Here is a 27,900-nt window from a genome sequence, read left to right as displayed (position 1 = left end):
TGATTCCTCAGATATGTCGATTGATTAGTTTATCAGAAACAAAGGATGTAGTCAATAACTCCTCTCACATTTCTGAAGCAGCTGGAGGTGATTTCACACATTTTGTACCGATCAGTTATCAGCTCGTCAAGTGGTTCACAACAACGATTCAAACCGAATGAGCACAGAGGGGTCAAAGGTCACAGCACAGAGGTAAACATGTCGGCATTTGATGACAGGGAAGCTGCGACCAACACGTCTGATATCTGTCAAACAGCTCTGATCTTTGTTTATTATTTCATTGTCAGATCAATACATCCATTTGATCCACTGATTCTACACACTGTCAGATGTTCAGATGACTTCTGTGCAAACACTGTCAGTCGTACTTCTAGTGTGACTTTCAGGTATCGTCAAAAAGGTGAAATCATGAGCTTACAACAACACATTACCACTCAGCATTAAAATGGAGAAACACCAAGAGCTTGGAGTGAACACGGGGATTTTCTGTTGACTCTGATTTGACAGGAGAAATGTAAAGCTGCTCTGACAGTTTTTAAATCACAAGCCCGATGAATCTTTAAAGGTTTTTTCCACTGCCACACGGCACCAAGCTGCACAGATAAGACAGGATAACTTCACAGGACATGGTTTGTTTATCTGACCACCAGACACAACCGAGAAAACCTGCTTCAGAGCCCCCCCCCCCCCCCCCCCCCAATCTTACACAAGTGTACACTTTTTCATTTGAGGTGCCACCGCATTAAGGTTAAATGCTTTCTGCCTTCCACCCTGATTCATCTCTATGAACTCAGACCTCGCCAGTCGTATTTAGTGATGGATTTGTTGGAGGGAAAGCTGGCAGAGGAGATGTTAATAAAGCAGTATTCACAGTACAGAGATGGTACTGTGCCGCAGCAATAGAAGCTCCAGTATGAGTACAGCTTGGCACATGTACACTGGAAAAAAAAGAAACCTCTTTACACAGACCACAGTTTAGCTCACACACAATAACAGTTTCACAAATGACCACTAGAGGGTGTCAGAGGGCTGCACTTGGGCTCATGCACACACACAAACACTAACACAGAGGAGAGGAGGAATGGCTCAGGCCGATCACTCGTCAAAACGTCCCTCCAGGATGCTCTCAAACGAGAAGGGGACGAACTTGAAGCCCTGACCGCAGTAGAACTTGTTCTGGAACTCCACCCTAAAGAAGGACGACAAGCAGGGAGAGATTAGTACAAATAGATCACACAATGAAAATAATATCAGTGTTTATGTTTTATATCAGTCCTATCAGGATGTTGCGTATGTTGAAGTGCATTTCCACAGCATCCCCTCCTCTGCTCTGTGTGTTGGTAAGAGACATGAACGTTCAAAAAAAGGACTCGAGAAAAATCCGTATTAGCCAATCGGTGACTGTGAATGCTCCACCCCTGCTCTCTCTGTCTTTCATAGCAGCTTTGGGCTAAAAATGAGACTGTAAAAGAATATTTTTTAAAGCTTCTGTACTTTTCAATATATTTAATCATAGTGAGTGAATAAAAGATACTGAGATTGTATCATTCTTAAACACGTGGTATCTAAAAGTGTTGAAGTATCCACAATTCCACTAGAAAGTATAAAAGACCTGACACAACTCCCTGTATTCACCTGAAATAAATTCCCCAAATGGCCCTTCAAAATAACACCAAGTCATACTATATACAGCTGTTGAACATATGGCAGTAAGCAGAACATACAGCACACTACGTTTGATAGTAATATAGAGTAGGCGGCTTTGAATACAGCCATTGTCTTAGTTTTGGGTACATAATGCTTTAATTATCTGCACTTATCTGAGGATGAGGATGTCATTATATCTGCAGGTATTTGTCATCAACCAAAGAATTGAACAGTTTAGTTAACCTGATGTTGATTACAATTAAAAAATAATTGTCTGAACAGAATTCCAAACATAAAGAAAGACATAAATAAAAGTCAAGCACACTGCAGATTCCAGATGTTCACTAGAAAAAAAGTTGAGTTTGAATGTACGGTATAAAAACTGAACTGTTGCACATTTATAGATATTAATCTCGTTCTTGTTAGGACTCAAAACCACCCAGGTTGATCAAATCTTGTAGCTGTATTGTTTTTAAGGCAGGGCACATTCCTTTAAAGCCAGTCAAAGTCAAATCCTCCCACACAACACTGGAGCTCTCTTAGAGACTCATTGACAGATCAGAACAGTTTGACCTCTTGGAAACTTTGAGCATCAGACCCTTTAGTTCCTTTATATAAGTACTCGCCCCCCTTCACTTGCTCCCTGTAGATTTTAGAATCCATTTTAAAATGCTATTACTTGTTTTTAAGTCACTTCTTATTTATCATAACTTTTTAATTCCTTACACCCAACAAGGTCACTCGGGTCCTCTGAGCAGTTTCTCCTTGTCGTCCCTCGAGCGCAGCGTCGCTGGAGGAGAGCGGATGAGTTTGTTTTGGTTTCATACTGGTGCTCAAGTGCGACATCTACTGGATCAAAAAGTTGCACATTCTTCCTTCAACTAATAAATGACAAGTACAGCCATCATTTTACGGCCACCACTCACACAGCAGAGGTCATACAGCTGCTTCACTCTGGCTCTCTACAGCCGTATGAGCCCAAAAATAAACAAATTAAAAATAATAAAAAGTCAAGCTGTGTCAGGTCTGACATCAAGAGGAGAAGAAAACAACTTTTAAAATGCTCGTTTTGTTGAATGGAGGTCAGATAGATGCTTTCTGATGCATTCAAGGGAGTCAGGGGATCTAAACTCTGATTGTCATTGTGACATTGAGCCAACAGGTTTGTGGCTCAAGTGTAAAATGTTGATCTAGAAGAGAATTATTTTTCTGATATTTGTTTATTAAGACAAAGTAATGATGGTCAGAATACCGTCCATGATAGCTGGTTAGGCATTCGAGAGGATAACGGTTTCTCCTGCACACATCAAAGCCTGCTGACACGTAATTGGTCGACAGCGCTCGGACTACTAATGTACTACAAACGGAAACCTATAACACTTTGTTTGCTGAAAATCCAGACCCTCATGTACAGATTCTACATTTCTATGAAGAATATGTAAATAGAGATTCAAATATAACTGACTCTCTCACAGGTGAAGAAACGCACTAAAAGGCTGAAGAGTTTATTTTGTGGAATGTTCAAAACATCATGAATCAGCTTCCAGTATATGCCGTCATTTACATTCCCCTGGTGACCTGAAGTCAGACTCTCTGATCCAAAAAGTATACAACGTAGTGATCACATCACACCCATAGAGAATAAGTAAATAAATAATAATTATGATGTGTATATCTTTAGACCACACTGAGGGAAAAGATATCGCAACATCTTTAATCATGTATTCAGTCTTCTTATTAGAAAAGTGTGACAGACTTGAGCTTGACAAACTCACAGAGGTGACATCAGTACGCAGAGAGGAAGTGTGAGAGTCATTGGATGGGACATTTAAGAACAGTACAGTCTGATGGTCTGCTCAAGCTCAGAGTGCTACGTGACCAAATATGGCCGCTGAGAGCCAGACCAGCCTGCATCTGACCCCCCCCCCCCCCCCCCCCCCCGCTCATATCTCCACCAATACTGTGTGCTGTCGGCTCATTCAGAAATGATGTTCAATGAAAACTGAAAATGACCTTTTTCAAAGTTCTTTGGGATGCCTGGTGCGTCGGATCACAGAGGACGTATTACTGTTATTTAAAAGAGGCTAAAGGTGGAAATGTATTTAGTACGAGTTAATACACAGATTTAATATTGCTCCTTCTAAGCCCCCCCTGGATGGGCTCAATGACCATCAGTCTATGCTAGAAAAGTTGGCATGATCATTTTTTAACATGCAATTCATTGGGAGTCTAAACAAATCCATCTTGAGAAAAAGTACTAGAATACATACAGCAGTGAGAGTTTATGTGTAGTTTTCACAGCAACGATTTCAAGACGATCAAAGTGGGTGTTGTCACGGCTACGGATGTGTAAGTTTGGTTGACTAACCTGCGAAGGGCTTTTCAGATAGGACGCTGTGGGCGCTACACGCTGCTCTCAAACCCTTTCATTGTCCATGTGTTGCGCGGCATAAGAGCGTATCTGTGCCCCGCTGAGCTGAGCACAGCAGCACCTAGTTTTAACTTTGTGCACACTGAACAGAAGTTAAACTTCCATTTTCTACTTGGGCGCAGCGCTCCATGACTTTGTACATCTTCTTTTTGAGTCCTCAAAGAATCAAGCGAAGAAGAAGTTGCACTAACTTACAAATACAGATCATTAATGGAGAAAGAAAGGGTACATATATAAAATGAATTTGGGTGAGTGCACAAACTTCATGCCACCCCTGCATAAGTCAGTGCTCCAGGTGGGCCACCCCAATCAAAAAAGTCCAGACGCGCCCCTGGACGGGTGCAAAGAGAAATAAAGCCTGTACACGGGGCGCCTGCTCTACCAACTGAGCTAAACCAGTGCCCCTTTTCCCAAGAAATTGATGTAGAATACAATGATTGGGATAGATATCTTTAAATGAAAAGGAGCATTTTGTGAGCGTAAAACTGTACAAAAATGCAGTATGACTTTATGATCACTTTATGCAATCAGAGTTAAAGCAGCTGTTCAAAGTTATACAGACCAGGTTCAGAAGAAGACTTCTGAGGCCTCTTTATCAAAGTACTGCACTGTATCTTTTCAATGATCTGCTGTTCTCCCTCTAATTATCCCATCTGTACCCATAGTGCGGTTCTCTGTAATTCTTCTAACGTGACAACCTCTGATGACTTCATTTAGGAGGAAAACAATAGGAGCAGATTTTTCGGTTCCTGCTGGTTCCTGGCCTCATCGAGCACGGGGAGTGCCCAGGAATGTCTCCCAGCCGTGGCAAATATTTGGCCTGCCGAGCTGCGAGAGGGCAACACTCACAACACAGAGAAATCCTCTTATCTGTCTCTCCACACAGCTGTGTGCTCGTACCTACCTAGCACACGTTACACTCGACTAACTCTGGTGTTTGTGTGTGTGATCTTGTGTGCAGAGAACTCATCAGCATGTGTGTGTGAAGAGTGGACAGGAGAGCAGAGGGTCACGATTGACGACTGTTTACTTTGAACATTTCCATTCACTCGACGCTGTGACAAATACTCTTTTTAACCTTAGCGGAGACCTGCTGAGCCGACACGCTGCTGCTGTATTAATGAAGCGCCTCACTTTCAAAAAGAGACGCACAACAGGGCCTGAGCTGTTTTAGAGCAAACCTCCGATCTATCAGCCTGTCAAATACTTATTTATGAAGATGATTCAAATGTTTTTGAGTGTTTGAAGGACAAGACTGGGGATTCACCGCATAAAACGTCTCGTACCAACAACATGCTCGTGTCTGCAAAAACGTCCTGACTGCTTTAATCGTGTTCTGTTGTAAGTTCTGTTCTAAGTCATTTGACTTCCTGAGTCTTCCCCAGGATCAAAGCTGAGACCCAGCCTGGTACTTCTATAGCTTAAGTTGGTGTTTACATTTTTTCATTTAAAAAGAGAGGCCGACCCGAGTGCCATATCCTGCATCTGCTCAGTCTTTATGCTCTTTATGGGCTTCAAGCCCAGACCTTCAAATTGTTCTTTACATCAGGATAAAATGGAATAAAAAGAGACATCTGAAATCTGGGCTTGAACCCCTGACCTTCAGGTTTGAGAGACGACTGGCTCTACCAACTCAGCCACAGCCGCCCCTCATGAAACTTTAATCAGATTTTGTCCGAAATATTATCAAACAGTATCTACTGAGAGATTGTTATTGACTCTGTATCCAAAATGACAAATCGTTTAAAGAGTAGCATTTTTAAATTGGTTCAAAGGTCATTGATAGCAGCCTCACAGGTCTGTATATGTAACATCTGTCAAACAGAATGGACTGGACTTGGTAAATGAACTTGAGCTTGTAAAGCGCTTTTACACCGCAGGTCACACCTACACATTCACACACTGATGTCATAGGCTGCTATGTAAAGTGACCATCAGAAGTAACTAACACCATTCATACAAATTCATACACTGCAAACAAAGCAGCAGGATCAACTCTTCTTGTTTAAATTAATAAATAAATTGACTTTTCATAAATAAAGGTTCTTCAGCTGCTGATCTGCAGGGAAAGGTTCATCGTTCAGAGTCTATCTTCAGCTCTTCAGTCTTACGTGTCTAATAGCCGATTACAGTTTCTTCCATAGTCGTCTGGTCTTCATTCATCTTGGTACAATATGACCTTAAGCCTGGAGCATACAGCCAGCCCATATGTACTGCAGATAGGTGGGACTGCATAACACATACTGTAGATACTCCTTTGAAGAACAGCACAGTCTCGATAAAAAAAAAAAAAAAAAACAGCTGGGCTCATATTTAAAAGGAAGAAGAAGAAAAACACGAGGTCCCGCTCTCTCAGTTTATCCATCTCATCACTGTTACATAAGGCTCTGTGTTCACAGCAGGAACATGGTCAGAGTGAATACAGATAATAACACTAGTTGCTGTAGGTTTATCGGTTTAAAAATGTGTCTACAGCTCTATGATGCAGATGAAGAATGCATGGACGCAGTTATGAATCAATACCAGGCATGAGGCCAGTTCGATCAATCACATAATATCTAAAGGATATGCCTTAAATTCAATATTCATATTACTGTGATAAACCAGCATAAAACAGTGTTTCAGCTTATTTTAGGGCTGAGCGATAAATCCATGTTATTGATTGATTGTATTTGGTGTTAAGGACCATTTAAAAACAGGAAAATCTAGATTTTCTCTTTAACTTCCTCCGCCGCTCCCCTTGGGCCCCCGTGGTTAACATTCAACCCCCTCATTGACTTCCTACAGAGAAACACACAACAGTTAGGCGGACAGCAAGCTCAGTCTGTGGACCAAAGTGTGGAAGTTGGTCTGATTGGTGGAGAGGTGCCGGGTCACTTGGACTTGAGCTTGTATAGCACTTTTCTAGTCTTCTGACTACTCAAAGCGCCACATGTCACACCTACACATTCACACACTGATGGCAGAGGCTGCTATGTAAAGTGACCATCAGAAGTAACTAATCCCATTCATACACATTCAAAGGCAACTAACAAAGCAGCAGGATCAACCTTGAGTTAAGAGTCTTGCCCAAGGACACATCGGACATGTGGGTGCAGGTGCTGGGCTTGAACCCCGACCTTTTGGTTAAGAGACGACCGACTCTACCAACTGAGCCACAGCAGCACCATAGCATACTTTCCAGAGTACTGCTGAGGTGTCCTTGAGCAAGGCATCTGACCCCCCGATAGCTCTGCCGCCCTCCCCGGGTAGCAGCCCCACTCTGACATCTCTCCACTAATGCTTGTCCACAGGGTCCTGTTTGTGCATGTGTGTCATTTTATAAACCACAAGATGCATCTTATTATGTATTTTGTGCTGAAGGGGGCGGGGGGTGTTTACCTCTTGGGATTCTGAACATTAATCATCATTACTTTTACTCTTAAGTACATGTTCTGAATCCACATCTCAACACATTGTCACTGAGATAACTATGTATGCATTAATAGGATCTATGATACACATACAAGTAATTACTACATGCCTGTCTCTCAATGTGGTAATCTCACCAGTGTGATTTTGATAATCCATGTCTTTTCTAAACTGCATGATGTTTGTATTCCATAATGATCGACTTCCCTGCACGTCAGTGTAGTTTACATCTGTGCAGGATGGATCAGCAGGGTGGAGGCGGTGCTAGGAGGCGATGGAGCTGAAGGGTGTGAGGTTATCTGGAGTCCTGTACACTCAAACACTCTGTGTCCGTAATGTTTCATGTGCTAGCATTCCTCATGTGCATGTACAGCTGCAGCTTTGGCTGAAGAATGACTTTTCGGTGTGTGTTTACTATCAGTGAGGGATTCAGTGTGTTGACATATGAGAGGATTCACTCTCTACATGTGCACTGTGCATGTTAAACGAGTGAGTGAATGCATCATATACATGGAGGCTGCATGTGTGTTGGTACTTCTTTAATGTGTGTGTGGGTGTATTTGTGTGAGTCTTACCAGTGCAGACGCAGGGCGTGCAGGAATGCTGACAGCCCCTCCATGACGAGCAGGATGGCAACGGTGAGGGTGGCAAAGGCCCCGAAGATGATGGACAGGCCGAAGAACCCGCCCCCACTCCTCGACGAGAGACCAAGGTGCATCACCATGGTCCAGAGCACTTCTGACAGCTCTGTACACAAATGAAAAAAAAAATGTACAATGACAACAGGGTTTACACCTCAGAACTAACAATAAGAAGATATGAGCATTCTTGTGTCTGTGTGTGTATGTAATGCTTTAACTCACGTGCATGAGCCAAGCTGAGGGCCCAGAGACGCAGGTATGAAGCTGTGTTTGAGATGCATCCCAGACAGTACTCTATGGTGTGGATGGCCTGGTGGACAGCGACGTCACCAAAGTCAAACTGTCGTGGAGAGACATGATGGTGAGCGCACACAGCATGGTTATGGAAACAGCCTTGTTATTTTTTTGTTTTAGTTTTTACTAACAGGTCTTCAATGCCCTGTTGACATGTACGTTTTTTGTCACAGAACAAAGCTGACAAACCACTGTCACGGGAATCATCACAAAGGTTGCTAACCTGTACTTCACAAGAAAGAAGGTTAGTCGAAGAAATCAAGTTCAGCAAGAACCAACCAAAACATTTAGAGTGACCACAGAAGATTGCAAAATGAATCATTGAGTCCAGGTGGTGTTTGTGCAAAAAGTTTAAAGACATTCCCTTTAGGTACTTCTGAGAAATCATGCTGGGAAAAATGATTTCCTGCACAAAAGTATGTCAAAGAGAAGTTGACATCCATGTAAAATTGTGTCCTCTTTAGTGAATCTACTATTGCCAACACATGATTAATAAAACCAGAGTGACTTTTGTCTTTTTGATCACCAAATCCAATCAGGCCATCCTTTGGAACCAAGTGGAGGTTTATGCCAAATGTGATGATTTTCCAGAGCAACATGAAAACATAATGTCTTCAAACATACAGCTTCCCTCTGAGCAGAGCCAGAGAGACTAAAGCTGCAAACAATTAATCAAAATTTCATCATTATTGCAAATAAAACCACACATTGCAAAAGTCTGGATTTGTCCCATAATTTTTTTTTTTTTGTAAACAAGCAATTCTTTCTCATGTTGAGGGGCGTGTCCAGACTTTGTTGACTGGGGAGGCCCCTGACTTCTGCAGGGGTGGCCTGAAGTGTGATGTGCGCACAAACACACTAATAAATATAAACCTATGCTTTCTAACCTCACCAATTACATCGACACAAGATAACACAAGATAATGAATACATTAGCATTATTTTTACTAACACAAAAAGAAGATTTATGTTTTAAGTCCTTAAAAATTTGCACGGTCTAACTTGCAACATTTGGTCCAGACACTTTGCCAGTTAGTTTACTGCAAGTAAGACAGCGTGCATTACTTTCCTAAATACAGTTACTTTTTGAATTTATTTTGGATTTAGGAGGGACATGTTGTAAACTCAGGTAGACAAAGAAACTGTGAGTGACAGTTAATATGCACTCCTACATTTGTGTTTCTTATCACATCATACAATGTTATGGCAACATTAAACATTATCACACATTGCATCTTTTTCTCATCGTGCAGGCCTAATAAAAACATGGAGTGACCCGGTTACTGTAGGTAAGACTGTAAATGCTGCATAACCTACACAGACTAACTCAAGCATTGTATTGGGGGAAATACACTTCAGTGTTTCATCTTCAATTCAATGCAAACGCTTCTCAGAATCAGAAATACTTTATTAATCCCAAGGGGGAAATTCGGTTCTCTCTCTGCCGCTCACAGTAGCACAGCCTCAGAAAAATGTCAAACTGTCTTAGCGGATGTAGTCAAGCTTCCAAAGACCTAAATCCCTGCTGCAGCTCAGTGTCACTTTGTTTTTAAATGTCTCAAGGTTACAAGAATCAAAATAACAGGCCGAGTGTTGACAAGTTTAAGTGAAATAAATGGACAGCAACTCTCTCTCTAAGAATCATATCTGCCTCATTTTGATTGTGTTTGTGAAGCTTTGCAGAGCATATGCATTATTAATAAACAATATATACAACCCATTGTGTTTTCATTAAGTGTGTGTGACGGGGGCGGGTGAGGGTGGAAGCTAAAACAACAGAATTTACAGTTTAATGTTTACACATGCATCATCATAGCTTATCTACTCAGGAATGTAAAACAAACCATTTCTGTTTAACACCGGGAGATGATTATCACGTAACCATGCCTTTTAAAATGTGACCACTAATAACAATTGTAGTGTTAAAATGATATAAACAGTGGTAAGGGTTTCCATCATCTTAATAAGTGACCGCTTTGACTCCTTCGACCCCTGTCACAGAGTTTACTGTAGCTCTCATACGCTACAAAGTAGTTTGGATTGTTTGAGTCTGTGTCTGTTTTTCCCTCTGCAGGATCACACAGCAGAAACATGTTTGTGTATTGTAAAGCCAACACAGTTCCTCCATACTCTCCTTCCTGGAGCAAGACTAGCCTTTCCTGTATGTAATGGGCAGGGAGGGGGAAACATGGGAGCGTATTGCTCCGAGCTGTTCTTGTACGGTTTGGCTTGGCACGGGTCCGGTTTCCTCTTTCCATGCTTGCCTTTTGTCCTTGGACCCATGAAACAGAGTTCATGGAAGTAGCAGTTATTGTTTCAATTCAAAGAGTCTCTGCCAGAGGAGCTAATGAAAACAACACCGGCTAACATGCTGTACTGGTTCAAATAAACAGAGACCAGAGGCTCTGATTAGAAATGTCGTGTTCCAGGTACTCCAGGTAGGGTTGTCAAAATGTTTGATACTTTGATATGTGTTTTGAAATATTTAAATCTGCATTATTTCAATGATGACAGTATCGAAAAGTACAAAAGGTCACATATTATCCTCCTTTTCAACAATAAGTCTCAGAGCTCCACAACACATGTGTGTGAAGTTTCTTGTTCTAAATCCTCTCTGATCCTGTATTTGATCATGTCTATAAACCCCTTTATTTCAGCCCTGTTCAGAACAGGCTGTTTCTCTGTCTGTACCTTTAAATGTAAATGAGATGTGTTTGACCACGCCCCCTCTCTGGAAGGGCTTGGGTGGCTCGGGCTTTCTCGCTCCATGCCCAATTGTTTACAGTGATAAGGTAGACTCAGAGAGCTGAAAAGTGAAGCAGGCAAAAGCCGGAGAGGAAGGACTTTTCTCTTAATTGGTTGGTTTATAGACGGACTAGAGACACAAATGAATGTGAGAAAACCTTGATGAAGTGTATTTTGCATACCATGTGACCTTTAAGAAAACATGATGGAAATCTATGTGTGTCATATAGTACACATAAAAAGACATCTGCCAGGACGTCATAAAGTTTCTCTTGTTTCATATCAAAATTAACACAGCATTCAAGATTCAAGCATTTAAATAAAACACTCATTTTCATTATCATACATTTTTTCACACTTGTAAAATACATTGTAAATAAATTAGCATTTCACATTCTCTCACAAAGACAAAGACAAACACACACACACACATTTAAAATACCACACATAAACATGCCTTGTACTGAAGGGAGCACAGTTTGGGAGTACGGGATGTTTAGACGGAGCGATCAGAGTTCAAACAAACAAAACCACCACTTGTTACTTAATACACCGACAGAAAAGGCAAGACAGCATCCAGACATGCTACAGTACGAAGATACCAGACACAGCTTCTTACCGGCTCTTCCTCTGAGTGCTTTAAAGTAGATAAAAGGTCAAAGGTTAGTGGCTGAATTTAAAGAACTTCATTCAACCAGATGATGCTTTCTGAATCTGCTTTCACAGTTTATTTCACCAGGCACAAAACTTCATTAGTTCTTCTGATAAATGTACCATGTTTAAGGTGCCTATGGAAACTTTGGGCAGAAATTGGACGAGAACTCGTTTCAAACTGTGTTTCCAAATTGACCAAATATTTCCTTCCATTCATTTTTGGGCTTTTTGCCTTTAATTTGATAGGACAGTGAATAGAGTAGGAAATCCGCAAAGGGAGAGAGAAAGTGGTAAAGGACATGCTGGGAAAGGAGCCGCAGGTCTGATTGAACCCTGGCTGCCCGCTTGGAGGACTATAGCCTCTGTACGTGGGGCGTGACCTAACCGCTAGGCCGTCAGTGCCAGCCTTTTTTAGTTCTACATCAAGATAAACTTGAAATGATCCTCACCTGTCTTTTTAAGTTTACACTGGGATAAAGTAAGGTTCAGGTCTCAGATCCAGAACTCTAAAGCAAACTCTACACCTTGAACTGGAGGTGGATCCTATCCACTTCGACCACGCAGGCATTTCTTTAAATTCTTTAATAAGCTGCATGTATGACAATTTATAACAAAAAACAGAGCCTGATACTTCGATAAGATATCACATTGCATATCCCAGTTGATATGTTCTGTCTGTGTTGCGTTTCATATGCTTGGAATAATGTTAAAATAAAGCAGTCTTATCACGTTATAGTTATGCAATTTGTTATCAGAGGATAAACACTGAGAGATTTATTATGCGGGAAACCTGGGAGACACCAAAACTATGAGTCACAGAAAGAAAACGGGGTGTTTTTTTTCTTCATAAATTCCACTCGCTGTTTCCCATGAAAACCACCTCGCTGTTTATGTTTCTGAAATGGAAAATCCACTTCTTATCTGCTCCTCTCCATCCCTGCTCTCGCTCCTTCTCTCTGCACACTGTTGTGCCCACATTACCCACATCTCTTATTACTACACAGGAGACAACACTACGCTCTCTGATATGCAGGTGAACGAGCTGAGGCAGAACATTTTAAAATTGATTATTTGTTTCTGTCGCTGGAACTACAATAAGCCGAACTTTACTTTTTGACCTAAACATAAGAGATTATAGTATATCGAATAAAGATGACAAACTTCAAATGTGACACTTTAAAACAGTTCCATCTTAAATGGTAAAGCTAACTTCACTTTTACTCAGATGGACCTAAAAACTTAAAGTCTGTGTGAAGCAAAATCAGGAATCGGTCTCAAAACACAAAACATACTTTTAATAAAACACTAACAACTATGTTTGACTGGATAATGGATTTAATCTGGTAGAAAATGTTCCCTCACTTTTATTCTCAGGTTTGTTTTGGGTAGAGCTAAAGGGAGGCTCGATGGCGCACTGGAGTTTCTTAGCATAATCCCGCTGAATCACGAGCTATCACAAGTTTCAACGTTACAGTCAATTCTCGAGCTCACGTTCTCATTCTCTCTTCCCTTGATGCCAGAAGCTGAAGAATTTGTCGTTTTGACGCGTCTTTCCTGTGAGTGGGCGTGGTTTTGGTGTATTCAAGGGACACGCCCACAGCACTCCAGAGCTGACATCACAGCCCAATTTCTCATGAAATTAAAACTTAATTTTGAACATTTAGATTTTTAGATTTCTTTCAGTCATTAAATTTGGACTGGTGGTTAAGAACAGAGCCTTGACATATAAAAAACTTAAAATACATATTCCTTATTGCTTCACACGGACTTTAACCGTTGACAAGTTTAAAATCTTTTACTATCTCAGTTCACCTTGAACACACAGATTACAAGAGGATAGTCTAAGTACTGTAGTTCATGTTGAAAGCATATTTACTATCAGGATCTTGTTAAAAACTGTGCATGGTGATTAGTGGTGGGCTCACCTCGTCTCCCTCCTCTGAGTGCTGCGAGAGCTGGTCGTGGTCCATGATGCCAGCCTCGTCCTCCGTGGGCCCATTGCCCACCCGCACCCCTCCGAACTTCTGCGTGCCCTGTTGGGTGAGTCCAGTGGATGATGAGGACACGCCTGTTTTCTCTAAAGACTGCTCTAGATTCTCTGCAGGGGTTTCTTCCCTCTTCTGGGACTAGATACAGAAGCCACAAGAGCTGTGTCTAGCTTAAAGCAAGCCTTGGATTGAACGCTTTCTTCTTCATTGACTTTGATTTGTTACATAACACAGGGCACCCAGCACAGAAGAGGGACGGCTGTTATTCCAAAATGATCAACATCGTCACTCGTCACTCGTCAAAAAAAAAAAGAGATAAAAAAGGCTGACAATTTAAAAAATAAAAGGTAGCAACAAATCAAATGCTGAAAGACATTTATTCACTGATGTTGTGTCTAGGGAGGAATAATAATTGAATAATTATTATAACTCCTGTTCAACGTTTGATTCAAAACAAAAACAAAAGTTGACTTATTGAAAGAATTTGACTTCTTTGTAGTTTATATAGGATGTGTTAGCCAACTAAAGTTCACTCTCTTTGTGTTATTTATGTAATATATGTTAGTTATGGAATCGATTTCATAATAACTAAACACTGTAGCTACATACAAACATTGTTAGACTGCAAATGAGAAGATTCATCGCACACAAAAGGGTCTGACTTACTTCTGCTTTTATTACTATCCTCATCTGACTGCTGTCTTATTTAATCTTGTACGTATTAGTCTTTTTTATATTTTGTGTTTGTTTTTGAGAAACACACTAAATATTGGGTGGCTTAAAGTCCGTGGCTTCTTTGTCACTGACTTTGAGTCTAAATGGAAGTTGCATATTTCATTATCACGTTCACTGGATCATTTAAGCCTGAGGCCTTGGGCCAGGCTACTGTGCAGGAATACGACAACAGTGAATTAATCTTATTGAATCTTCTCATTTTATCCTTCTGATTGGTGTAGTTTTTTTTTTTTTCAAGCACTGAGAGCTGCACGCTGCTTCATCAGGCAATTCAAGTTATTCCTATCAGTGTGTTTGACATGTTTCGGATAAGAACGGGTGGATTACGAGGCTGTTAGGGTGCCCTCAGTTTGAATATCAAGAATATTTCCCATCAAAATGCGAGCGTTTCCAAGGCGAGCTTTAAGCATTTTACATGGCACCACAACCAACCACATTACACGATACAATGTGCATTGAAATGAATGGCAGAATAGGAGTGAGAAAAAAAAAGGTTATAATTGTTATTCATCAGAAGTAAGGTCAAAGGTCGGGTCAGAATCACATACCAGGTGCTTTTTCCACAGATGCTGACGCCGAAGCACCATAGTTTTCACAATCAGCATACAGGGTACACATGCAAGGGCAATCAGCACCAACAAAATCTGGATCCCCATCTACAGATTCAAACAGAGAGAGGTTAACACAGAGTTGGTGACGTGCAGCAGTGGTCAGAAGATACTACATGTCACTGCGAGAACACAAAAACACACTCTCTTTTTCTTTGCTTTTCTTGATACATATTGATGCAGCCATTTGTTATAGCTAAACAGTAAAATTCTGATCTTAGGACATTACAGATATATTAGATGTATCGTATATGTTTTTAACAAGTTTAAATAAGTCTCTAAGGCCCAAAACATGTCTGTGAAGTTTCTAAATCCACTCTGAGCCTGTAATTTATCATGCCTCTCTTTTACGGTGAGGTGGCCTCAGAGGGCAGACCAAACACCTAGCTGTGGGAGTGTCACCCACCTGGGGGAGGGGTTACTGCCCTTTGTGATGTCACAAAGGGAAGCACACATTTTCTGAAAAGTGGAGCAGGCAAAAGCCGGAGAGGATGGACTTTTCTCATAATTGGGGGGTTTGTAGACAGACTAGGGACACATATTAGCATAAGAACAACATGGTAAAGTGTATTCTGCTTAATATGTGACCTTTAACTTCATCTGGCAACAACTTGAACAAAATACTGAGTACAGAAAACGCTGCTCCTCCCTTTGGCTGACTTTAACATTCTCCTGTGTTCTGTACTTCTTTTCCTGATAAGAGCTGATCATGTAAACAACATAATGAAACGTTTAATAAACTGTTGACAGGGTTTATACTTGATGATGTACCAACAGCACAAAGTAAAAGAGAGGAAAAGCTATCCCTCACTTAAATCAGGAACAGCGAGCACAACTCCAAAAATATGTGAACCGCACATGCTTTTGTTTAGCTACTGAAAGCTCGACATACAGAAGGGGTGAGTTAAAATTGAGCTGAGAGTAAAGAAACCAGCTAGGAAAACATTTACTGCAACCTTCAACGTTTAGAGATGTTGTAGAAGGGAACATGAAACTGTTTGTAAAGTGATGCTTTGGTGGCTAATAGTCAAGTTCGGCCTTTAAAATGGGCAAAATATCTTCGTGATATCAGTTTGATTTAACATTTTTAGAACAATAATTTGTTAATAAGATACGTGCTTCTTTTGAATACATGTTTAATGTCACAATGCCTTGGGTTTGCAAAGCATTTTGGGGGTTTCCTTTAATAACTCCTTGTTGATTTCACTTCAAGTGTGCTGCAGGGGAGCTAAATAAATGATGCACACATCAATGCATCAATCAATGCTTTGCTACTGCACTGTGTCTGAGAGTTAAGGAGGCTACAGTCATCAGAAGCATGACCTGTGACTTACTGACCTGTGTTCAAGCTACATATCTGAGAACTCCTGCAGGAGCATCACTCATTCCCTGTAAAATCAAAAGCTGCTTCTCTGTAGCTAACACGGAACTCCTCCAAAATGGAAATATACAATATTTAGTTACTATTAAAATGAGCTGCTGTGAAACTCTAAACCAGGATTCAACCATGCTAGTGTTAAGAGAGAGGTGGTAAGAAGGAAGAAGAGGCAGCAGGGAGGAAGAGTGAGGGAGGGGGGAGCACCTGTCCTGCGTAGAGGGGCTTGTTAGTGGGGTCATTGTAGTTAAAGAGACACATGTTGATGAAGTGGATGAGCAGACTGGGAGCGTCCTTGGAGGTGAAGACGTCATAGGCCGTCCACTTGATGAAGACGAGCAGAATGAGGTAACCGAACAGGCTGGACATGAAGACGATCTCTGGGATGAAGCCCAGGAAGATGTTCAGCGGCTTCTTGAAGTACCTGAGGGGCAACATCATCAGTCAACAACACAGACGTCAACTTTTCTATAGGAACTGAACCATGTGGGTAGTGAAGGCCTGCAGGAAACATGTAATCAACCAGCAGATAACGGGAAGAAGCTGGAGCTAGAGAAGCAAAATAAAAACAAATGTTAATTATTTACAGAGCTCAGGCAGCACACACAGCTCACACAGTGTCCTAACGACAGGCGAGTGGTAGATATGGCATCACATCACAGAGCATCGGACGCTCGCTGTCCACACTTCATCCAATAAATATATAATTCCTTGCTTTGTGAATTTCAGTTTCCCCCTGTAAACAGTAAGATCTTTAGTGCTTTTGTAATAAAGGTGGACAAAAGGAAGGGGAACGACATGCAGGAAAGTAGTTATAGGTCGGATCTGGACCTGGGCCGTCTGCCTGGAGGACCACAGTCTTAGTACCAGGGGCGTGCTTACTAACCACTGCACCACTAATGCAGCAGGTTATGTGTAGTTTGATGGAATCACAATATAAACAAAAAAGCGTAGAAGAACATACTGGAGAAAAGAAAACTTAATGCAGCTGTTAAATTATGTGCACTGAGATCACAACTGTCACATGCAGACAGTCTTTGTTCGTGCAACAATCGCAGCTAATTAACTCGCTCAAGTTTAATTATTTCCATTAGACCCACATCATCTCACCCTGAAAAAAATACTAAATACTAAATACTAGGGGTCATCCAGGAGAGCTTAGGCTAACTATTTATAAAAGATTACAATAAATGACAATCTTAGTAAAAAAAAAAAAAAACTGCTACTAGTCTTCAAAAAAATGAATGACAACTTCAAGTGAAAGTGTAAATATTCATAACTTACAGGTGGTTGAAAAGACTGAGAGACACTCCAAATATCATGTGGATGACTCCCAGGACCACGGACATCTTCATCTTGAAGGAGTTCAGGAAGGTCAGCTTGTTTGTGGCAACGTTCCAGATCTGCAGAGATAACACACACATACTTAAAAACCAACATTTAATACTTAATTTTTATTTAAAGGAGAACTATTATACTGACTTTCACAATTAATTATGACAGTCTGGGACAGCTATCTAGTAGTGTGGCGGGATGTGAATCTAAAACCGGTTCATTTCAGCTGCTGTCTCTTTAAGGCCCACCTGCCCATGTGCCCACTTTTTTTGCGATTGGCCAGCTCTGCATGAGTGAGCTTCTGGGTGGGCGTGTCCTTGAAAGAGCTGCTGGGGTTGGCATGTCCTACATCTTTGCTCCATGTTTTGCTCTAATACGTCGGCAGAACATGAGGTCGGGTTCTGGACAGGGCTCCCAAAGTTCTTGTTACATTTCATTCAGAGCAGCAGGAAACCACATACGGGAAGTACGCCAACAACTGTATATCTGTGTATCAACTGTATAAAAAAACTTTGCTGAGGTTGATTAAGGAAATCCAACACCATAGCCATATATGTATAAATTTAAATATGGATAAACATAATGGATCTCCATTAAGTTGCACCATTATAAATGAAAATATGTGGGAAGCTAAACGTCATAAACCTCTTTATGAGTATTCTTTTAATCAGCCATTTCACTACTGAGGACAAACATTTAAAACAGCTTCAAAATAGATTGTTAGGTGCGCTGGTGGCGCAGTGGTTAGTGCGCACGCCCCATGTATGGAGGCTTTGGTCCCAGGTTCAAATCCAACCTGTGGCTCCTTTCCCGCATGTCATTCCCCACTCTCTCTCTCTCCCTGATTTCCAACTCTATCAATCCTGTCCTATCTCTCCATTAAAGGCACAAAAAGCCCAAAAATAAATCTTTAGATTGTTAGTGGTTTGAAAAATATCTCAGTAAGAGCTTCACTAAAGTATTTATTGAAACAAACAGATCAATCTATGGACGTGCATTTGTCCACGTTGCGTTCTAATGAGTATCTGGTTGCTGGTGTTGGTGGGTTCAAGTAAAAACAATGACGACACTACAGTCTGTGAGTGTTCAGTGTGATGAAGGAATGTGTAACCCAATGAACAATGTGGCTCACTGATGTGATTTTAATAGTTTTTGAACAACAATGGAGCTGTATGAAACAGAGGAAGAAAGTATTTCACGCCTGTGATACAAAAAGAATTGCTGCTGAAACATTCACTGTCGTTTTGGGTCTTTTCCTGGAACTTCTATATTCTGCACAGTTCTTACATTTACATGCTAAAATGTCAAGTTTGCAACTGAGACAACATCTGTGAGCCTTTTTATTTGGGTTTATTTTTTATGGTTTGTTTAGTGAGTGAAGAGCGTTTACCGGATCTATTCCGAGTGGGTAAGGCCCGTTGAACACACCGGGGACAGCTGGGTCTAATTGAAGAACTGCGTTTCCATCAAGTGTCTCGAACCTGGGGCAGAGAAACAGGGAACGAGACAATAAAGCAGATTATTTACACGCTTTGCTGCACCTCTCTCCAGGATGACAGGCACATTTTCTCACAGACTTTTATACAACTAGACCTGTTGCGGCAGAAGCTCAGTTTGAAGGGATTTGGGTTGGAACTGTAGGGTCCCCGGTACAAGTCCAGTGTGGACCAAATCTGGAAATTGGTCTGGTAGCCGGAGAGGTGCTAGTTCACTTCCTGAGCATTGCGGAGGTGACCTAGGGCAAGGTACCGGAACCCTACCACCAGCTCAGGAGTGCTGGCTATGTGCAGCCCCCTCACTCTGACACTCCTCCATTAATGCATGTCCATAGGATCCTGTTTGTGCATGTGTGTATTTCAACCTATGTGTGTGTAGCATGTTCAACAACAGAGTGTAAAATTGAATTTCCCACTTGCAGGGTTAATAAATCTTAATCTTCTGTTTTTGCAACCAGTGCAGTTGCCCCTGCTGGTTTTAAGAAAGAATGCAGGTTTAAGAAATTCTGTATTTTATTTTATATTTATTTATTTTTCATTTTTTATAAACCAAAAGGCTACAATCACTTCTCACATGCAGCCCATGCTCCTGCCCTGTACTTAACAGAGATCTTTTTGTGATATCAGAGACAGTAGAGGAGTTGTTGACTTACGTCCAGTTTGCTCCTTTGGAGCCAAACATGGGTCTGACGCTCCATCCAGAGCCGAACATGTTGAGCGACTTGGAGAAGCAGTCGTTGTAAATAACGCCTGTGTATATGGAGAAGAGCCCCATCAGCAGGATGATGTAGCGACCAGCGAACACCATGTTGAACATCTACAGGGACACACAACACCTTGTGTTATATGTTGTTTGTTTTCTGATTTGTAAACTGGGAGGTGGTTTATCGCATACTGCACCTCGTTGTCACTCTTCTGGGCCACGAGGCGACTCTCCCGGATGACCAGGTAGAGGGCAGCACAGGTCATCAGCAGGCCGTGACCCATGTCGCCGAACATCACGGCAAACAGGAAGGGGAAAGTGATGATGGTGTATGGCGCTGTAGCACACATTATGGAGGATGTCAAACAACAATCCAAACGACTCAAACAGCAATCATGCCATGGAGACGTTTCAAACAGGAGAGCCTGAGAGAGAAATAACAAGTTGAGTAATTCTTTTTAAGATTACCTGGATTTATTTCCCGGTAGTTCCCGATGCCGTAGGCGTCAACGATGTTTTGGAAGCCTGATGTGAACTTGTTGGTTTTGTTGAAGGTAGGTGGAGTTTGCTTGGTCTGCATCCTGTTGAGGATGGATGGCACCGTAGACCCGCTCTTCTCCTGTCAAATAAAACACTCAGTTGGTTTACCACATATATTATTGAAACATCCAAATGACACTTATCTGATTTTACCTCTTACAGAAAAATGCCTTTACAGATATTAAACATATGACATGAAAAGTGTCACAAATACACTGTGCCTGTTGGTTGGATGAAGATGGCATTATTTTATAATATTTTTCATATTATATGAAATTTCACGTTTTGTTCTGTGTTATATGTTGAGCATTTCCCCCAGCCTTTGGCAAAATGATCTTCCTTCATTTTTTCAACCTGTATGTTAGATTCTCCATCACGAGGATAACGTATATGATAGACACGTTGCTTCTGGTTTGGTGCGTCAGTCTTTAACCAGTTTGACACACGTCTTTTTTAAAGTCCAAATGAAATGAATTCTGTACCCTCCATCCCTCCATACATCCATTTTCTTCCGCTTATACAAGGTCGGGTTGCGGTGACAGCAAGCGCTGTAAAAGTCAACCCAAACTTCCTCTCACCAGCAACGTTTTCCAGCTCCTTCTGGGGGATTCCGAGGCGTTCCCGAGCTAGACGGGATATATAATCCCTCCAGTGAACTCTGGGTCTGCCCAGGGGTCTCCTCCCAGTTGGGCGTGCCCGGAAAATCTCCAAAGGGAGGCGTCCAGGAGGCATCCTAATCAGATAACCGAACAACAGTAACTGACCCCTTTTGATGCATACTCCAGCTCCCCCCGAACGTCTGAGCTCCTCAAACATCTCTCGGGCTGAATTCTGTACTCTGAATATATTGATGTTTTGTTGGGCTTTGGTCGTTGTCTTAACAGAAACCCAAAAAAATCACAATCACTCGATGGCTTGAAAGCTGTTTGGAAAATGCACAGAAGTATTCCAGGTTTGCAAATCTTATAAACCGAGAAAATGTATAGAAACCAACAGAAGGTGCAGGCCCAGTTCTAGATCAAAAGGACTTCATGTGGTCCCCGGTGAACGGACAGGTCACGTGCACCTGTCATGACCATCAGATCATGAATGGAATAAACATGATCAGAGTCACTGCTGTCATTACTTATTGTAAAAAAAATTATCATTTTTTTTTTGTGTCCACTCAATTGAGGGTGCAGAAATGTATAATAAGGGCGCTTATGCAACCTTTTACACCCTCGTAGAACCGGGCCTGGGAAGGTGAGAAGAATTAGGTACCCACAGCTAAATCACACCAAGTTATATAAGTATTGACTTTTGTCATCTGTATATTACTGTCTGCTTGCTTAGTTTTCCGTAATAACAGACAATTTTGTAGCTTTCCTTTTTCTGTCAACATTGTCAAATGCTAATGCTAGCTGGGAAGAGGTTGAAGTAGGTAGCTTTTGTCTTTCATATTCCATTTTCTCTGTGAAATGTTCACTCTCTTTGGTTGCTGACCGATCAAAAGACAGTGAAATAACAGAGCTTTGACAGCTTCCGTACATTTATACGAATTCCCATTCCAGGCGTGTGGCACATTACATTTTTCTACATCACACTACTACGATACAAAATTGACAAGATTTTAAAATGCCTGATCAGTCAGAAAGACTTCAAACATAACCAGAACAAAAAAAAAAACTCACCGTCCCTCTGCGCAGAGCGAACTGGATGGAGTCCAGGTCCGAGACGGGACACCACACCTCAGCAATCAGACACTTCTGGGTGACGTCGATGTTGCAGAGGTTGAGAGTGTGGTAGATGGCCTTCATCTTCCTCACCTTGATGAACCACACCCGCATCGTCTTTGAGGCGGCCTGCAGCACTCGCTGACGGTGGTCCTCTGTTTGATTCAGCACCTACAGCAGCGATGTAAAGTCGTTCATTTAATTCATCACAGGCTTATTCTTCACTTTTTTGTTCACTTCCTTCTGTATGATGTAACTTGTTTTTTCTACAGTCATGTCTTTTGTTATATGAATATGATATAAGATCAACAAATAGAATGAGCACCATTTGGTGTGTTCACAAACATGATAAATTCATTTATCGTGCAGCGTGCTGTACTGCCTGGCAGGCTCCTTCCATGTTTGTCCTCAGAACTTGATTTTCTTTGTAAACCTCAGTAAAATACTCTATTGTAGTCCAGAGTAATTAATTACATCTGGTTGGCAGGCTCAGACTCCGGCAGACCTCTCAAGCAGAACCAGGGCTTTTTTTTTCCAGGCTTAATAAGGACAAACTTTGGGAACCACAACACTATGAGCCTGTACAAAGGTCTTTCACAGATAAGAACTACTGCCTGTCTGCTGCATTGGAACTATTGTAATTCTGATTGGAAATAAATTATATTGAGGAGGGTCCGCCTGAACTAAACTTCCACCTGTTGTGCAAAGTCTCTGATGAATTTTCTTATTTTGCAGCGTTATAACAAAGAGTACAAAGGCCCTTTAAAAAAACAAAAACAGAAGTGCACTGCTCATGCTAATGTGCCCAGAAATTGAGAGGGCTGAAAGCATAACTTCCACTGTGTCGCACTGAGTCACAAAAGCTGTCGAAGCTGATGATACAACACCATCACTGAGTCCCAATTCAGAGGGTAACATCCTTCAAAGAGTGCGTTTAAACTATCTTTATTTTTTGAATGTGTGTGTGGCCGATACTTGGACGCAAACATCCATTGTAGAGACAAACGTACCATCTGGAGATCGTCGATGCGGCTGTTGACTCCAGCCAGCATCTCCTTCCTCTCCCCCGGGGTCTCTGGACACGGGTAGAGGGAGGCGCGGAACCTGGAAATAAACAACCATCATTACAGCATCACAAACATAACTCTACTTCTCCTCATGTCTCCTTTGTGCAAATGTTAAAGAGGTTACTTCATGGATTTGACTATGTAATGTTTTGGGACAAGATAGGCAAAAAATGCTATGAATTTGCTCATAAATGAATTTGATGCATCTTCATCTTTGACACCCACCCCTCACAGATCTTCTTCACCCTGTTCTTCAGCTGGTCACCTTGGAAGAAGATGATGAACACTGATTTGTGGACCTGGTCTCCCTGTTGTAAAAGAAAAGAAGGAATCAGTGACCGTGCATCTTTGTTTATGATTCTCTGTGTTCTCGTTTGTTGTGTTCGCTGACCGTGGCGGGGTCCTCCAGAGGGTCCTCGATCTCCGCCTTCCTTAAGAAGACATTGCCGCGACACACCCTCCACAGCATCCTCTCAAAGGTGGGAATCCTCTCCCTGCTGATCACTCCAGCCACAAACCTGCACAGACAGCACACGCTCATGAGCTCAGAGCAGATCACAAAGAAACAAACAGATCGAAGACGGTACAGAGTCGGCCTCTTGTGTGATTTCATAGGACTGGCTTTTGGTTGATGGTAGTGAAAACCAACACAGTGATAATCGCTCCAAGATATGCATCAATACATTTATATTCATTTATATTTTGGATAAATTTCAGTCTGACAAATTTTGATATAGGAATAATTTATGTTGGCCTTTTCTTTTTGTTGTATTTTCTTACTGTAAATTATGTCTCGCAATGTAAACGTTGTCAAAGTTTAGTTAGTTAGTTATCAGTTTAATTAGATACATTTTTCTGTTAAATTCAGATGAAAGAATGACTCCCTCTTTGTTTTTACTAACTTGCTTCTAATCTCACAGACTGTGGACTCAGCTGACCTCAGCAAAAAAAAAAATTATAGTGCAAATCTAGGCTTGACAATCTAGTGTTAATCCTTTTTTAAACAGTAGTTTGTATTTTCAAAATTCCAATCAAAAGGATAAAATAAAGGATTGACTGTGGAGGTTTTCTCAAGAGGGGTTTTGAAGCTGAATGATGGCAGGCCTCCATATATAGCTGGCTAACTTTCAGTCAATCAATTAACAGGCAAAGGTGGCATTTGCCATGTGGACACTCAAGGAACTACACTCTTTTTGCACTGGCTTATTTTTTTAACACCAGAGGTTGTGGCTTGACTCTAAGTCATTTTCAATTACCGTCAGTGTTACAGTTTGGAGATTTACATTCGATCATATAATAAACAAAACAATATTTTGACTCCACATTTCTGTTGTTGATCAGATCCTACTGAACACAAAACCATGTTTTCATGTGCAGTTCATTTTTTGTATCTGCAGAGAATGTATATCAGAGAATATGAGGCAAGTTTCAGAACCTACCCCAGTCTGAGAGGGGCTCCCCGGCCCCCCTCGCTGCCCTCCATCAGGGCTGATGACTCCTCCAGCAGGTTGGGATCCTCCATCTGACCAAGAAATCAGAAAGACTTTTGTTACAATATTTACAGAAAACATAGATCAATTATGCATTGTTGTTGTGTATGTGTGTGTGTGTGTGTGTGTGTGTGTGTGTCTCTGTCTGAGAAGCCAAAATAAGCAAACCTCATCAAAGAACTGCTGTGTTCGTCGGAGGATGTGTTTGAGCTCCGTCAGCTCCAGGAAGTTCTTCTTCAGGGCTTCCTGGTTTGTGTTGATCTCCTTCAGTTCATTCTCCAGTTTCTCAAAGGTGGCCTGTTGGTCACATTCATCAGACACACTTAGTCTGATTGATTTATTTCTGAGCAGACCGTTTGAGATTCTGCTAATACTAATGCTTTGACATTTAGCCAATAACTCAACTTAACACAAATGACAGCGTTTAAAGGCCTGTGTACCGTAAGCATTGTACTGTTGAGGGTCTGACTATAGGCATTTCAAATGTATAATGCGACTGATGATGATTCACAATGATTGCAGATTGATTACCTCTAGATCGATCATATCCCGAGGAAAAGGCACCTCCGGGTCCTCTCCAGTGTCCACAGTTGGGATGCTAGCTTTCTTTATCTCCTTCTCCACAAACCCTGTTCAGCAGAGAGAAAACTTCAATATCAATATTCAATATCTTACAAGGCAAAACTAGCTTTGTGTTAAAATAAGAAACTGGATTATTATCTCATAGAAACTAGAGATTCTTACACAGTTTAAAAGTTTTAATTTGAAAACCGTACAGTTGTTGCCGCTTCCTGTTTGTACGTGCAGAGAGCACAAAGTTCAAATTCATTTCGTTGGAATAAATTCAATTTGTACAAATTTGTTTTGATGTGTTTGCACTTTAAATAAAGCCTTTGAATGATACCAACCACAACAATAACACAACTATGAAAAATAAATAAATCTGAATCAGATGGGAACTGAAAACAAGTGGATCGGTGCATCTGTAATAGAAACCCACACATTAAAAATAAACATATTATCAAAAACTGCAGCTGCACAGATCATGAGTCGGAAGTTTTGACTTACTCAGTTTCCTGTCCATCTCCTCACATCTCCTCACTTCATTCACAAATTTGCGCTGGAACACGTTTACATCTGGGTTTAGCTGCGCGGGAAAGAAATATGTTTTTTCAAATAATGAATACGAGTAACAAGGAATGAAAAAACAATTGATGATTTGATTTAGTCATACCGCATGTAATCTCAGACCTGTCACCTTTATCCCTGACTTTAGTTTTTAAGATTGAGGATAGTAAGGGAGTTCAAACATTCATACTCACATCTCTGAACTGGACCATGCCCAGTTCTCCCAGCTCGCTGACGCAGCAGTAGGCTGCCTCAGACTGGAGAAAGAGCTGGGCGAGGGTCATCTCCTCGCTCCTGAACAGTTCCCCCATGATGAGAACCTCAGTCTGTCTCAGCTACAACAAAGAAAAGCTGCACCTAGGATAGGAGGGGGAAAGTGTCAGAATTATATTTGAAATATCTTCACTACGGGTGTGACGACACACACGATTTTGGCGGGGGCATCCTCTGTGCTAATCTCCAGTTCATCATTAGACTCCATCATGATGGCTGCTGCTCTGTATGTGTACTGACAGCTTTCACCTCGACAAGAAAAATATTGACTTTAAATACCGTGAGATCACGTCGAATGAGATCTTGCCACACCCCTAATCTTCACTGTCTGCATCATCGCTCTGCTCCCCTTTTAAATATGATTCTTTCTCTGCATTAGTTCCTTCAGGCCGATGTTTCGTGCGCCATCACCATCTCCGCAGATTCATCATCCATCAATTCTTCACTCATCCGTTCTCAACTAGTCATCAGCTTCACCACCACCAGTGTCTGGACTCCATGAGGGGGGGGGGGGGGGGGGGGTGGCTTATTCTCCAAACATATCAACCCCCCTATAGAGTCTAAGCGCAGAAGACCTTCTGTCAAGTCACATTTCCATGTTATCCATTGCAATAAATCATTTTCTTGATTCACTTTTTTTTGCTCCTGATTGAAACGTGTGGCAACACCAGGCTTGTAACAGGGACTGGGCCTCAAATAGGATGTGCTTTTATGTGAAGTTTTACGGTAAAAAAAAAAAAGCAAGTCGTCCAGTACTTCAACTCAGCAATTCAATTTGACATTCACTTGTATTGGAGTCATATTTGCTTTGACTGAAGTGATTAAGTTGTGTAGTTTGTCCACCACTGGTTTTATTATGAAAAGAGCCATTCTCACTTCACAGCTGCTGTCTGTCTGGATACTCCTTCAGTCCTTATATGCAGGCAGCTACTATAGGACACAATATGCTGAATAAGGAAGAGGATGGCGGCTATTGGCTAATGATAGACGAACCTTCAAAATACAAGCTCAACGACCTCAACGCCTCAGTATCAACTTTGTGTACATTTCTACAATAGAAAATAGAGGATACTTTAATTCCCCGGCTTGGCAAGTGTGTGTAAGCGGACGAGCATCTCTGGTGTCGCAGCATCCTTCCTGCTCCTGCAGCTCTGCCCTTCACTGCTCAAGGACGCCATGATGCTGCTGGAGTCCGGCCTACAGCTCAGTGTGAGCATCTGTCTCCTCCTCTTACACACCCAATACGTCCGCTCATATAAACGAGACGCTACATGTAAACACACAAGAACTATTGGTTCAATATGTGTCGCACACATTTGTAATTTGTTCCGTAATTCATTCATAATTTATCAACATTAGAAGCAGGTGTCGGTGTCATATTACACAGCCCCCCCCCCCCCCCCCCCCCCCCCCGTCGAAAAAATATCGTGTACAGTAGGCTACTGTGGGTCTTTTTTTTTTTACTCAATAAATCACCGCGCTAAAAAATATAATTCAAACATTTTAAATATGTATTTACTCACCAGTGAAACCAGCAGTTCACCTTTTCCTGTCAAACCCTCCTGGATGCGGGATGCTGTGGTCCTGCAGGGCGGTGCGTCAAGTTAGTAGAAACACTCCACCTAGA

General features: G+C 41.5%; 1 protein-coding gene across 2 annotated transcripts; it reads right to left on the bottom strand.

The window, feature by feature from the left end:
- Positions 1-558: 558 nt before the first annotated feature.
- On the bottom strand, positions 559-27,900 carry atp6v0a1b (ATPase H+ transporting V0 subunit a1b). Of its 2 annotated transcripts, none has more exons than XM_061027997.1 (22): positions 27,797-27,900; positions 26,195-26,357; positions 25,941-26,019; positions 25,404-25,501; positions 25,041-25,169; positions 24,822-24,904; positions 23,774-23,900; positions 23,608-23,690; positions 23,326-23,419; positions 22,274-22,486; positions 20,532-20,682; positions 20,261-20,400; positions 20,014-20,177; positions 19,255-19,345; positions 17,814-17,932; positions 16,737-16,953; positions 15,095-15,202; positions 13,749-13,949; positions 11,789-11,806; positions 8,353-8,470; positions 8,065-8,236; positions 559-1,189 (listed from the first exon to the last, which is right to left on the bottom strand). In XM_061027997.1, the coding sequence occupies exons 2-22, from the start codon at positions 26,309-26,311 to the stop codon at positions 1,096-1,098; spliced, it is 2,616 nt and encodes an 871-aa protein (XP_060883980.1). In that variant the 5' UTR covers positions 26,312-26,357; positions 27,797-27,900; the 3' UTR covers positions 559-1,095. The 2 variants fall into 2 exon arrangements, with proteins under 2 accessions (XP_060883980.1, XP_060883981.1); XM_061027998.1 differs by having other exon boundaries at positions 13,749-13,856.

Source organism: Labrus mixtus, chromosome 21 (genome assembly GCF_963584025.1).
Source record: "Labrus mixtus chromosome 21, fLabMix1.1, whole genome shotgun sequence".
In the NCBI taxonomy this organism is placed as follows: domain Eukaryota; kingdom Metazoa; phylum Chordata; class Actinopteri; order Labriformes; family Labridae; genus Labrus; species Labrus mixtus.
The sequence above is the reverse complement of the archived record's forward strand: the minus strand, read 5'-3'. Positions and strand labels throughout refer to the sequence as shown.